The sequence below is a fragment of the Sitodiplosis mosellana genome, unplaced genomic scaffold (assembly GCF_009176505.1).
Source record: "Sitodiplosis mosellana isolate CC-2019 unplaced genomic scaffold, AAFC_SMos_1.0 Smas_scaffold_1, whole genome shotgun sequence".
Classification (NCBI taxonomy): domain Eukaryota; kingdom Metazoa; phylum Arthropoda; class Insecta; order Diptera; family Cecidomyiidae; genus Sitodiplosis; species Sitodiplosis mosellana.
Window position 1 is genome coordinate 20,851,547 of NW_022595244.1, and position 12,595 is coordinate 20,864,141.

The following is a 12,595-nucleotide window of genomic DNA, read 5'->3' on the forward strand; positions in this document are numbered from 1 at the left end:
CCTTTTTCCGATTGTCAATCAATTTTGCTGCGTACTACGGTTAAATCAAAAAATAACATTCGTTTCGTGATGAGAAAATGTTTCTGCCCCATATAATGAAATATGTAAACAAAAAACGTGCAAATCGAAGTAAAAACGGGAAGAAATAGAACCGGGCTCCTTGTCGTTTGCACAATGCACGAGTTTCGAAAGGTTTTCCTTTTTTTGCCGAGTCGATCGAAAGGAAATATTTCGAAAGACAAACAAAGTAACTGAATGTGTGCTATGAACGTCGAGTTTTTCATCTTTTCTTTTACTTCAACATTGAAACAATGTTATATGTTGAATCAACATTGTTGATATCATAGAATTCTTTGGTTCGGAGCTCATTCAGGCTATTCGAATGTAGATTGGGCAACCGAACTGACCGCTATTGCATCTTTAGTTGCATATGATCTGGCCAGACAGTTGGATCAATCAACATCACAATCGATACATCACTGGCAGCTGTTGTTTTATATCGAATATTCACCGTTTGAGCGCCGCTACTACACACAGAGTTCCGTGTGTTCTGTTCGTTACAAGCATTTGTTTGTAATGGGTTTTTCGAGGCTCATACATTTTGTTGTTTGATTGGGATTTTGGTTGTTCGTGCTCACATTTCTGCACTTTTGACATTTTGATCGAATCGTGGATGGAAATGCCACATTGGTAATAATTTATTTGAGAGTGAGTAACATTCTGAGTATGTGTTCAACCGAAAAAACATAACACACGTATCGCATTTACTATGGAAAGCGCATAAAAACGTCAAACACATAATCATTCAAACGATATAATGTCTAGACTTTTCACATGCCCTTTTCAAAACGAAAAAAAAAAACAACAACAGTGAGCCGTACCACATAAAACAGGATGGAATACGGAGCTGAGTTCGAGCGCGCATTTGAATTGTTGTTGAATGGTGCGAGTTTGAAATCTTTATGTTTTCCTTTTTCAAAAAAAAAAACAACAACAACAACAACACGCTATATACACGTTCGCATACATCGCAATGTGGTAGTGTACTTAGCGCGCGACGTTGGACTGTAGTCATCATTCGTATTCGGTTTTGGAGAATGAGCAAACCCATGGTTCGATGGATGGTGCATTTATAAATTATATATGCTTCGGTATCGTTTCGGTATTTATCACACCGCACAGTCACGCCATATCCAACCAATCAGTTACGCTCACACATTCGAATGTTTAAAACAAAAACCAGCACAAAATTTGATATAGGAAAATGCGCGCACAAACGTCATCGTCTTCGTCGTCAGCGTCGTTCAAGCATTTGGACGACCGGCAAACCAATCGACATTAAACACGTCCGCTTCGAAAATTTCGGTTGGATTGTGGCCATTAGCGAAATGTCTTTGAGCAATCAGTTTGAACGGAATAGTAATAAAAATGACACATTAATTTTATGCGCACTTTTCCATAAGTGGCTTGCGGCCAAAGCAATTCTTACCTTTTTCGTTCATTTTTTCCGAGAATGTAGAATATGTGCGATAGAAAAATGGTCCAAGACACGCTGGTTGCCGGTTAAAATTTCATGAAATTTCTTTATTTTCCTCCAATAAATCGATAAAATTATGCCCATTGAATGACATTTACACACACATATTTTTTTTTTTTTTCATAAAAAAACAAGAAGTATTTGATACATTCATTTTTTATGGGCAAGAGAAACAATGAGGTTTACATATTAAAACATTTATTTTTTTTTATTATAGAATTTGTTTCGCATTCTTTTTTTCTCTTCTCTATATAGTTTTGTTTTTAAATAATTTGCGCTGCTTTTTTTTATCATCTAGCTTGTGTGTTCATGTTGTTGCTCATATTTTCTCTCCTGTCGGTGCAATAGTTGTACATAATATTGAACTAAACAATAACTTAAAACGTATCGTTTTCACTTATTAATCAAATAATAAATGTTTTATTATCGCAATCTTTGTGTTCATTTCTACCAGAAAAATGTAGCTCAGTTTTGTTGTTGCTGCTGCTGCTATTTCTGTATGATCGCTTTTGTGATTTGTATTGTAACTTGTTTGTTTCCTGGCGTAAAAAATTATTTACATTAACATTCAATTTAATTTTGATCGGAATCTGCTCATTGGAAATACGTTGATTGAGAATCACGAATGATTTTTCTTCTTTTTCTAAATAAATTTGAAATGCTCTAATTTATTAAAATATTAATGTGCAATTTGTTTTTTTTTTTTTTTTTTTTGCTTGAAAGCGATTGAGAAATAAAATGTGATGAAAATGTGGATGACGGTTTGATAAGCTTCATAACAAAATGCAATAGGAAATTTGAGGATTAAACGCATTTACACCTTCACTGTACTTACAACGTATTTCACATTTTTTGCTATACGAATTTGATTGGCTCATCCAGGCATAAAAACGATATCAATATTATCGTAACTTACGGTTTTGTAGTTTGCTACATTTGACGTGTTTCTTACATGCTTTGTGTATATAAGTAAATCTTAAATTATGAGACGAATGTTGTTCTGCTACCAAATAAATATAAATCGATTACTCTAGAGACTCTTTCCATATATACTTTCACAATTTTTTTGTGTTTCAACTCACGGATCAAAATATGAATGAGCTGCATTTGATTTCTTTTTCCAAGCCTTTCAAAAAGCATCTTATTGCAAAAATGTATGTCTTGTATTTCGGCTAAATTTGTTGTGTATAATGTGTTCTTTTTAACGTAATAATCATGTATTCGAAAATTTGTGTGCATTTCCACTAATGGTTGTGATTAAGATGCAAATCAATAAGGGATTTTGTGCTTATTTTTTCTTTGTTTCAGTTGATTATTTAGTCAGATGAGTGTGATACTGTTGCACAAATACGTTTAAATACTCTGGAACTATTCACATATTGAATACAAGCTAAACAGTTTCGGTATCAATCAACAGTTGGCGATTACCTACATACAATAGCAATATCTGTGAATTCTATTTACCAGTGTACGATTACACAATTTTTAAATCTATCAACATATCATTACCATTCTATAAATTAAAGTTTCCTCCATTTCTTTCAAAGATATTTACAAACAGAACGTGTTCCATACTTTTCACTCCAGTAGAATTGGCTGCGCTTTCTTTGTGTAAAAGATATGAACAATAAAGTACACAATGTTTTGTTTTGTTTTGAATTCTTCGTTCCATTGGTGCAAATCGCCGGACAAATATTTTTTTTTTTTTTTGTGATATGTTCGCTGATCGAGAAGAATTTTGGCGATTTTTTTTCCCAACATGGAATCATTGCGAAGAAATGTGAGATTCTATTTCTAAAATGCCGTGCATTTCAGCCATCGTCCAATCACTTTTACCAAACCAAACCTTCATTTTGCATGTTTTGTGGTTCCGAAAAGTTACCCGATGACATAAATTCGGAAGGAGACGCATTTCGTTGGTTGTTGATGATGTGGTCCGGATTTACACCATTTCCAGGCCCATTCACACCTCCGCCACCTCCTTGATTCGACGCATTTTGATTCATAAAGTTCGACTCCGGCGTCATGCCGCCAAATTCATTTACCATCGGCATCGAGTTTGGGTGATCGATTGGTCCTGTTATTTCAAATGGAAAAGACGAATCGAGCATTTGAAAAATGGATTAGTCAAGTTTTACGGCAAAATCAGTCAAGATTTACAAGCTATAGCTTATATTATATTATAACAGTAATATTTAGATATAAATTTAACCATGGATTAATTTCTTTCCGAGAACTATTACTACATCACTAAAACTAAAAGATCGTAATGAAGAACTGGGCTCACCTGATGCATTAAACGGCAGTGGTCCAATGGGATGGCCAGGGAAGAATGGGGCATCACCGTGTGAATGAAATGGTGGTCCGCCGTATCCGAATTCGAACTTTCCTTCATGACCGAAATATGGGAAGCCAGCTTCATCTAATCCACCCGGTGACAGATTCATCGGGAAGCCGCGCATTTTTCGTGCACCACCAAAAAATGGACCACGACCCATACTCGTCAATTGTTTCATTCGCCGTTCTTTTGATCGCTTATTTTGGAACCATACCTACAGAAAAAAATACACCGAATGTTGATGTCAATAGTCCAACCAATTTCTAATTGAAAATTAGCAAAACAACGCTGAAGATTTTCTAATTTTCCACTTTCGAACGATGCTTGAATCTTATCGCATAGATAAATAAATTATTTGAATAAATCACCGATTATTTCGTGCTTGTTTCCCACACTTTGCGGTTGCGTGTAGAACAAAAGCCGGCGAGAGAAAGAGAGGGAAAGAGAAAAAAGTGAAAGAAATAACAAAACATACGGCCCATTATATTGCGCACTGCGGTCAAATACGACATGGTTACGATACAAACGAAACGTACAGAAACCAATCATACGGTCTGCCGTTAAATATATTCAATATTGCTTCCAAGAAAACTAATAACCAGCAAATCGAACAAAATGAAGAGAAAAAAAAAAGAAAATCCGCCTGCGTTTTCATTAACCGACACACAATCGCTTCTATTTACGGAACAATTTTCTGTGCTAATCGTTCTTTTTGTTCATCGGCGAAGCTGGAAACATTTTTACGGCATTCAAAAAAAAAAAACCGGCTAAACACAATCACTGCATTTGCTTCGCAATTTACCCATAACGCACTCCGTCACACACTCACACCAGTCGATAAAATCGTTCGCTACATGGAAATTTTACGTGTTTCTTCCATTGCTTCAAATTTGTTTTTTTTTTCTCGAAATTTTTTATTTTTCATTATGGTCCGTTGTCGTTTATTTACGTCAAAATTTCTGTTGAAATAACCGAACACATTTCATAAAGAAGCTTCTCACAAATGGGTCAAAGTTCACTCTACCTCATTCTCTGAAATGCGAAAAAGAAGAGAGCACAACATCATTACCTCAACTCATGATATTGATGCATTTAAGTAGGTGACTTCGACAAACGTTTAAAACTTTTTACCATGCCATTTTAATGTTTCTAAATATTTGTGAGAACAGAAACTTAGAAAAAAAAAAACCTGCGAAAACGTTGGAAACAGATGAATTTTCGAGACAAAAAAACTCTGAGCACTTATGGAAGAAAATATATTCAAAAAAAAAAAAAGACATGGTAATTAAACCAATGTCTTAAAATGCACAAATGCGCGGATTTGGTATTGCGATTCGTTACGCTCGCTTTTATGTGCGAGCTCTTAAAGAGTAGCGATCGATTGCGAAACTTGGAACGGTTTGGTAGTGAAAAAGGAGTAAAAACAGGATTAGCGGCTATAAACACCGAATGCGTTGTCTCTGAAATCTTATGGCCGTTGTATCCGACTACCGCCGAAGGTCGCAATGTGAACTGCAATCGCAGTGTATATACTTTTCGTACTTTATTTTTCATGCCTCTAGTTGTCGTTTTATTTCATGTTGTTTTTCTTGCTCTCGTCTCCATTCAAAGTAAATTGAGGAACAATGCAAGAAAAACTTTTATTCGAGGCCATTTATTTGCATTTTACGACTCATTTGCATTGCAAAAATGCTGAGATCGACGGCACTTGGCTGAGTTTCCGATCACACATTTCATATGATATTAAAGCGAAATAATTCGGTTCGACTCATCTGCAACCAAAACGATCGCATAACTTTGGTGAAATTCCTTATTCAACTGACATTTGTTGATCAATAAAACTGTTTATGTTATTGCTATTTAAAATTCACACAGTTTTCTTTTTCGTTGGATTGATCCTTCTTTTATGTGGATCACTTCGGTGAATTGACATGATTCAATGATCACAACACAGGTAAAGTCGTGTAAGAAATGAGATTATCAACAAATTATCATTTCTTTGTGAAGGAAAAGGATTTTTTATGGAAGCAGCACCAAAACCGTGCTGCAAACGACTCGACCGAAAGGAAAGTGAGAGAGGCCAAAACTGAAGTGCTATTAACACATGCCAAAGATAGAATACACGGTTGCCAGATGAAAAGGAGCGCAATCGCGATTAAAACAGCGTAAATCGCTCGATGCGCATTGATATCGGTGCAAATTAAAAGAATGAACACGAAAAATCTTCCGAAAAAAAACCCAAAGACATGAATATAAATGTAGAACATCGATAATAACTATAAAAATTAATAGCTGTAAAATATATATGTACGTACAAGACGTCATGTGGTGAAGGGGCGGCGCCGACAACTGTCACTGCGCTTCGCTTTGTTTTTATGCACGTTTCACCAGTTTGAATGTTGTTTTTGACTTTTCTGGTCATAGATTCGCCGTGTAAAGTGAAGCACCGAGCAAGGGGATCGATGAGCAGAGAAGGAAAAATAAAACCAAATAAATAAAATGCATGCAAAACATATGCAATGTGAATATTTGAGACGAGGGAGGACATCATGCTGTGAGTATTTTGTACCTATGCGATCTTATTTGGCTGTTTCCAGTGTGCTTCATTTGTTTTTACTTTACAAACCACATATTATGGATATATATTAATATTATGAATATTTTGATCATGCGAAATGAGCGACTTTTCATGTATGTGGCGGAAGAATTGAATGAAGAACAAATCCACATATAAGCAAAAGGGGGCGAACATTGAAGCGATGCACAGGCCGGAATATGACTTATGCGTACAGCAGAACGAAAAGAAAACAATCGAGCCAAAGAATGCATTAATGAGCTTATGTGAATCGGTTTTCGGATACGATTTGGACTTTTTGGAATCCTCGACGGAGAATTGATGATGTGTGTATATGTGTGTTTCGTAGCTGCATTTATGATGCTCCAGTTCTTCTCGCAAATCGTTTACATTTGTCTAACACATCACAAATGAAATATGAATTGGAATGTCTGAAATATGTGTTACAAATGGCTGTGCGCAAAAAAAAAAACAACCGAGTTCAATAATCATTTTGTGCAAACATTCAAAAAACCAGAGCATAAACGAACTCACATTTATCCCATGTCATTCCCAGAACCACATTTATATTTCACCACCAACAGCAACAACAACAACAAAATCTCCACTTTTTTCACTTTTATTTTTCCGTGTACTCTACATTTGGACGTTGCCTTCTTCTTATTCTTAAGCCATCGATGAAACGGAATGTGTGCACCGACAGAACCAATTCACATTTTCGGAGCGATGAGATCCGGTGCTTTTGGCCACTATGCAAAATGCCATTTTCCCATTTGCAATTTCAAATAAAGCCACAACATTTAAACTTTTTGTTGGCAAGGTGCGGATCGACGACCACATGCAGAGACATCCGAAAACAGTAAAATCCTTTTTTCAAACGTTTCAGTAATTGAATGCCCATAATTTCTGGCCAGTCAGAGGGAGTTGTGTGCTTGTCATCTTTCAGTTCAAATCCAAACAATTTTGTTAAGAATAAATCGTTTTCGATGTTTGATGATGTGAAGATGTTGTTTGTGACTTTTAAATGTTCAGTCAAAAAAAAAACCATCTCAATTTCGTTGTTGCTTTGCAAAACGATCCAAATGGATTTCGATGAATGTTTTGTAAATCATAGAAATATAAAATTTTACAGTTAATTTACCACACCACCCAAGTAGTACGGATGAGCGTTTATGAAAACTGGCTCATCGATCGGTGTGTTTGTCGCTAAACAATGGCAATCAATAGACAATTGAATGACAAAAATAAACGATTCATTGTTCAACGGATGAAACATTACAATGGCGTGTAGAATTCGAATTTAATTGACTTTTCAAAGTAAAATATCGGAATTTTGTTTGCATGAACTCACAAGTTTTGAACGAATTGTTTTTTCAGAGTCAACATTCATTAAAGTTTCTATTCTTCAATGAAACGAAGAGAAAAAAACTTTGAGTCAAAAGGTTCAAAGGAACAAACAGTTCAGAGCATCTTCATTAATATCGAAAGTGTCTACATTGCGGTGATAAATTGTGAGCGAGTTGTACGTCATTGATCATTTGATCGGAGATTTTGTGTTTTTCCTAGCTATATTTTACTGGTTAAATGCATGAACCCCTCAGCTCAGAAGGGCACTGATGTCTGGCAACAATGGAAATAACTTGATTTCACCGCAAACGAGTAAAATTATGACTGTTGCTCAATAGTATTTTAGAGGGGAGAGAAAATATTATATTAGCTTACAAAAAAACGAAGAAAAAAGAAATTATAACAAAATGTGAATGCCAAACGTCAATTCACCCTCACAACTTGTAGCGATTCTTCTTTATATGTCCCCGAACGATTGTTCTGCACAAATGTTCAACACTGCCAATGTAAATGGTACAGTGTGTACAGGGGGCGGTCGTCACAATTATTTATTATTTTTATTAGCAATATTATTGTCACCATACAAAATTGAAGCACTTGATGATATGTTTACACATCGAACTGAACGTATGAATAGGAAAATGTTACATTTACTACCGTTGTTACACTTTGTTCAATTCTCTTCATTCCGTTTATGTGGGTTCAACCACACATCGGAAAGGTTCATGATGAGATTTTCGCTTCAATTTCGATTTTTGATGAGGTGCATTGCAGCACTTGGATGTTTTCGGCATTCAAGGCAATTTTGTGATAAAATGAAATTCATGATTGCTGCGGCTTCATAAATTGATTGTTTTTTTCCACAATCAATTGACAAAGAAGGAAAAACATTTCATTTTGAAAGCCAATTTTCTAGAAGATATTACAAGAAGTACGTATACAATTCATATCATGAATATATTTACATTTCTTCTAGAAATTTGCTTTGAATGCATAAATGCTTTAATCATTTTCATACTTTGAGATAATAATTCGGGAAAAGGGCTTGAAAATACATGAAACAGGAGGAACTCGTCAATTTTTAATTGGTTAAGTTTTTATTTGTCATCAAACTCTTTTATATTTGATTGAAACAATTTCGGATTTGGAACTCGCCTTCATAATCGGCCCAATTGAAATGCGAGTGAATAGTGGATGATATCCCATGTTACTTAACTGATTAACACTTATCATGCGTCCAATGTTTACGGTTAACTAATCAATTCTATCGGATTTTATCATATCTAGATTGGAAAATAAGCAGAGACAAATCTACCATGTCCAAATCCACTCCAATTGCAGTGAATACAAAATGCTACGTCAAGAGGTACATACGAAGAAAATAAAGAAAATCGATTTCATTTTGATTCGTTTCTATTCAAAATAAATCTCAAGATGTTGCTGTCAGCTATTCGGTATGATATCTGTTCTTACTGTGTGTGTGTGTATGGATTGAATAAAGTAAAGGATTACTGCGATCATCATTTTCATTTCTGGAAATAATCGGTTGCCTCTTCGAGCCGCAGTAGAAAGTCTGAACAGAAATTTAACGCTGCACTAAATTCCAATCTCTAGAGATAATCAACATATATACATTTCGTGGCTGTGGAATCGACGGATGATGTACCACAAAAACAATGTTTCTATGATTTCGATCGCTTTTCAGTACCAAATGCTAGTTGGTATTATTGTTTTTGTTTTTGTGTTTTTTTTTTGTATCTACGACACGATGGAAAATAATAAACAATGCTTCGACCATGTCTACGAAATGTAATGGAATACACACAACAAGCCAGCGATTCAGAAGGCAGAAAAATGGAAATTGTTAAGTCATGAACAGCAGTTTTTCATGTTCTTAGGTGAGTTCGGCGCAGAAGCGACGCCATATGATTGGTTTTTCGAGTCTCGCACTCTCTTTTGCTCGTTCGCTTGCTTCTCTCACACTCGCCGTGTGTACATTACATATTGCTGAACCAACACAAAAAAAATAGCCCCAGCACAAATCCAATATCAAACAAATGGAGAAAAGGTAGAGAAAAAAGCGCTGAAGTGCGCGCTCGCTACGTTTGCGCTGAACCACAAAAAAAAACAGAACGAAAAGAACAGAGATGTTCGCTTAACAACAGCGGGAACAATAATAACGAAAAAGTCATTTTCTTTACACTTGAAATCGAAAAAATTGATTAGTCATCTATAAAAGGGCTGGGCTGTTTCGACATTCAATTACATGTAAGCGTTTCGATACTCCAAACTATTCATGCCTCTCGTTTTTATGCGTTAGTCGTTTGGATCATTGACGATTAGAAAAGAGAGAAGAAAAAAAAGGAACGAACAAACGGGCGCGCTGAAACGATGGACATGTCCAATAAAATTGAAATTAGAACATCCCAGTCATTTTCTTAACAACAAAATGAAACCAATGACTGTTCAAAGTGAATGGTCTTTTTTTTTATCCACTGTCGAGTCGTATTTGTGTGCGGACGGTGAAAAATGGCAGCAAATAACAGAGCAGTGGCAATAGCGACAGCAGTAATGGCAACACCACACTACACTGCAAAGCAAAAACAAAGCAGCAATTACTAACAAAAGTTGGTAGCATTCGGCTCGATGTGGCTCGCAACGAAGCCTTATGAAGACATAAAGCGATTGAAGTTTTTCTTTGTTTTATGAATGGCACAACAGCTATTTATGTCGAGATCAAAAGGCCGACTTTCTTATCACAGCTCAAATCGGCTAGTCGCCATGTTAATTGGCTGAAATCTTGTTACAAGTAATTTTTTTTTTTAATGACACACAAATCATAAATTCACTCTTCGGTAACACGAGTTGTTGTTGTTGCGGTGGTGGTGTCGCTGCTTCGACTGTTGTTGCCTTAGCTGAGAACGCAAATGCTAATTCTTCATCGATTGATACGAAATGGTCTCGACTACCTTCACTTGCTGATGAATATTGAGATAATAGCATATAAAATGTGCTTGAACTGAAAATTCAGACCATTCTTGTGTGTGAACTTTATATAGTAGATGTGAGTGGCATGATTTCACACGAATCGAATGTGGCAAAGTAACAACAAATGAATTTTGGATACGTGAAAAAAGGTAGGAATAGAAGAGGCGATGTGCTTGTCAGCACCATACGAAATTGACTTTCTGACGTGAGTCAATGGATAAATTGAAGAATATGGTGAACAGTGCGCACGAAATAAAAACCCAATGCGATTATCACACAAATCGACAGTCAGCCAAATCAACGTGACGTAGTAAACAAATGCGCTCAATGATTCTCAGTGAGTTCTCTCGTTGCGATTGCGCTCGATCTTTTTGATGATTTGTTTTTCACGTACAAAATGTATATTACGCTGTGGAACGAATCGAACCTAAACTCAATCACCTCCTGAATATATATATATATGTGTGTGTGAGTATGTGCGAGCACTATCTCTTTTTTTCCACTCAATTCAAACTCCGTACCGAAATGGTTGTTCAATTCGTTTTTCTTTGTTTCGTTCGACAAGCATTCAAAAAAAATATTCATGTTTTGCCTCAATTTTTTCCGTGTTTTGTTCAAGTCAATGGTGATCAGTTTGAGGTTGAGTTTTTCCTGCCCCTGACTTTGCAATAAAAAATCTCAATATTTTCCAGTTGCTGCATTTATTCCCAAATTTTATGTACTCCGACTGTTTGTTACAGCCAGTAAATTTTGTTCTCTATTTTCCTCTTGTTTTCTTTGTGTCAGAGCTTCAGATCGAGTGCGATACGTCGAAGGAATCTAATTGTTGTGATGATTTCGGATTCGATTGACCCCACAAACAGTTTGATCGTGTGGCGATCACTTGCTGCTTTCTATTCGATTGGCTGTTTGTCTTGATTTTCCGTCCGTGTTTTTTTTCTCTTTACTCTCTTCTAAATGATTCCAAATGATTAGGCAAAATTTTCGACGATCGGAGGCAGTTGTAATCAGTTTTTTTTTGTTCACCGTGTGTCTAAATCGATGGCTAATATAATAATGTGGTGGCGAACCCAGGGAAAGAAGTCAGTAGAATTGAACAAAAGAAAATTGACGGCGAGAAAACAACAACAAACAAATCGACTTTTACACACATACACAAAAACTAAATTACAACCGAATGATAATGTAGTTATGAGCAAGCAACTTATACATAGAGAGAGATAGAAAGAGAGAGAGAGAGAGAGAGAGAAAGTGCGAGTGCACAATGTTCGGGCGAGTATGCGTTCAGTCCATAAAAAATATGATTTATTTTACGTCATACATTGTGACTGAATACAAATAAATGCATATGTTTTTGTGCCGACATGAGAAAAAAAAAAACAACACAAACGACCAAACGAACAAGAAAAAAAAAAACGTTTTGGTTTTTGTTTCAGGTTCGAAACGGCGGCAAAACTCAAGAAAAAAGAACATGCGCAAATACTAACCGAATCGATGAGAATTCAAGAGATGCCGCGTACAGAATACATTATACTGATACGGTTTTTTTTTCCTGATTTCATCAAACGACAGCAAAAAAAGCAATTAATAATCTTCGAGCAAGAAGAAAAAGCAACAAACCGAAATTTAGGAACATGATATGGTTCCAGGTTTGAAAAATTAGGCTCTATTTAAGTACCGACGGCATTACGTGGCAAATTCTCAGGTTTAATGCAAAATCATCGAGCTAAGATTAAGAAAAGAAAATGGGATCGATTTTGTTTGTGGCACTGAAGACACATGCTTCAAAGGTGCACATGTTCAGCATGTA

General features: G+C 35.9%; 1 protein-coding gene across 1 annotated transcript in view; it reads right to left on the reverse strand.

Moving 5' to 3' along the window:
* Positions 1-1,564: 1,564 nt before the first annotated feature.
* Positions 1,565-12,595, reverse strand: part of LOC129567198 (LIM/homeobox protein Lhx5) — a 29,476-nt gene continuing 18,445 nt past the window's right edge. The window contains exons 6-7 of the mRNA XM_055443858.1: positions 3,825-4,089; positions 1,565-3,614 (exon numbers count right to left, since the gene is read on the reverse strand). Coding sequence (XP_055299833.1) covers positions 3,370-3,614; positions 3,825-4,089 — 510 coding nt within the window. The 3' untranslated portion in view covers positions 1,565-3,369. The remainder of the gene's footprint in view (positions 3,615-3,824; positions 4,090-12,595) is intronic.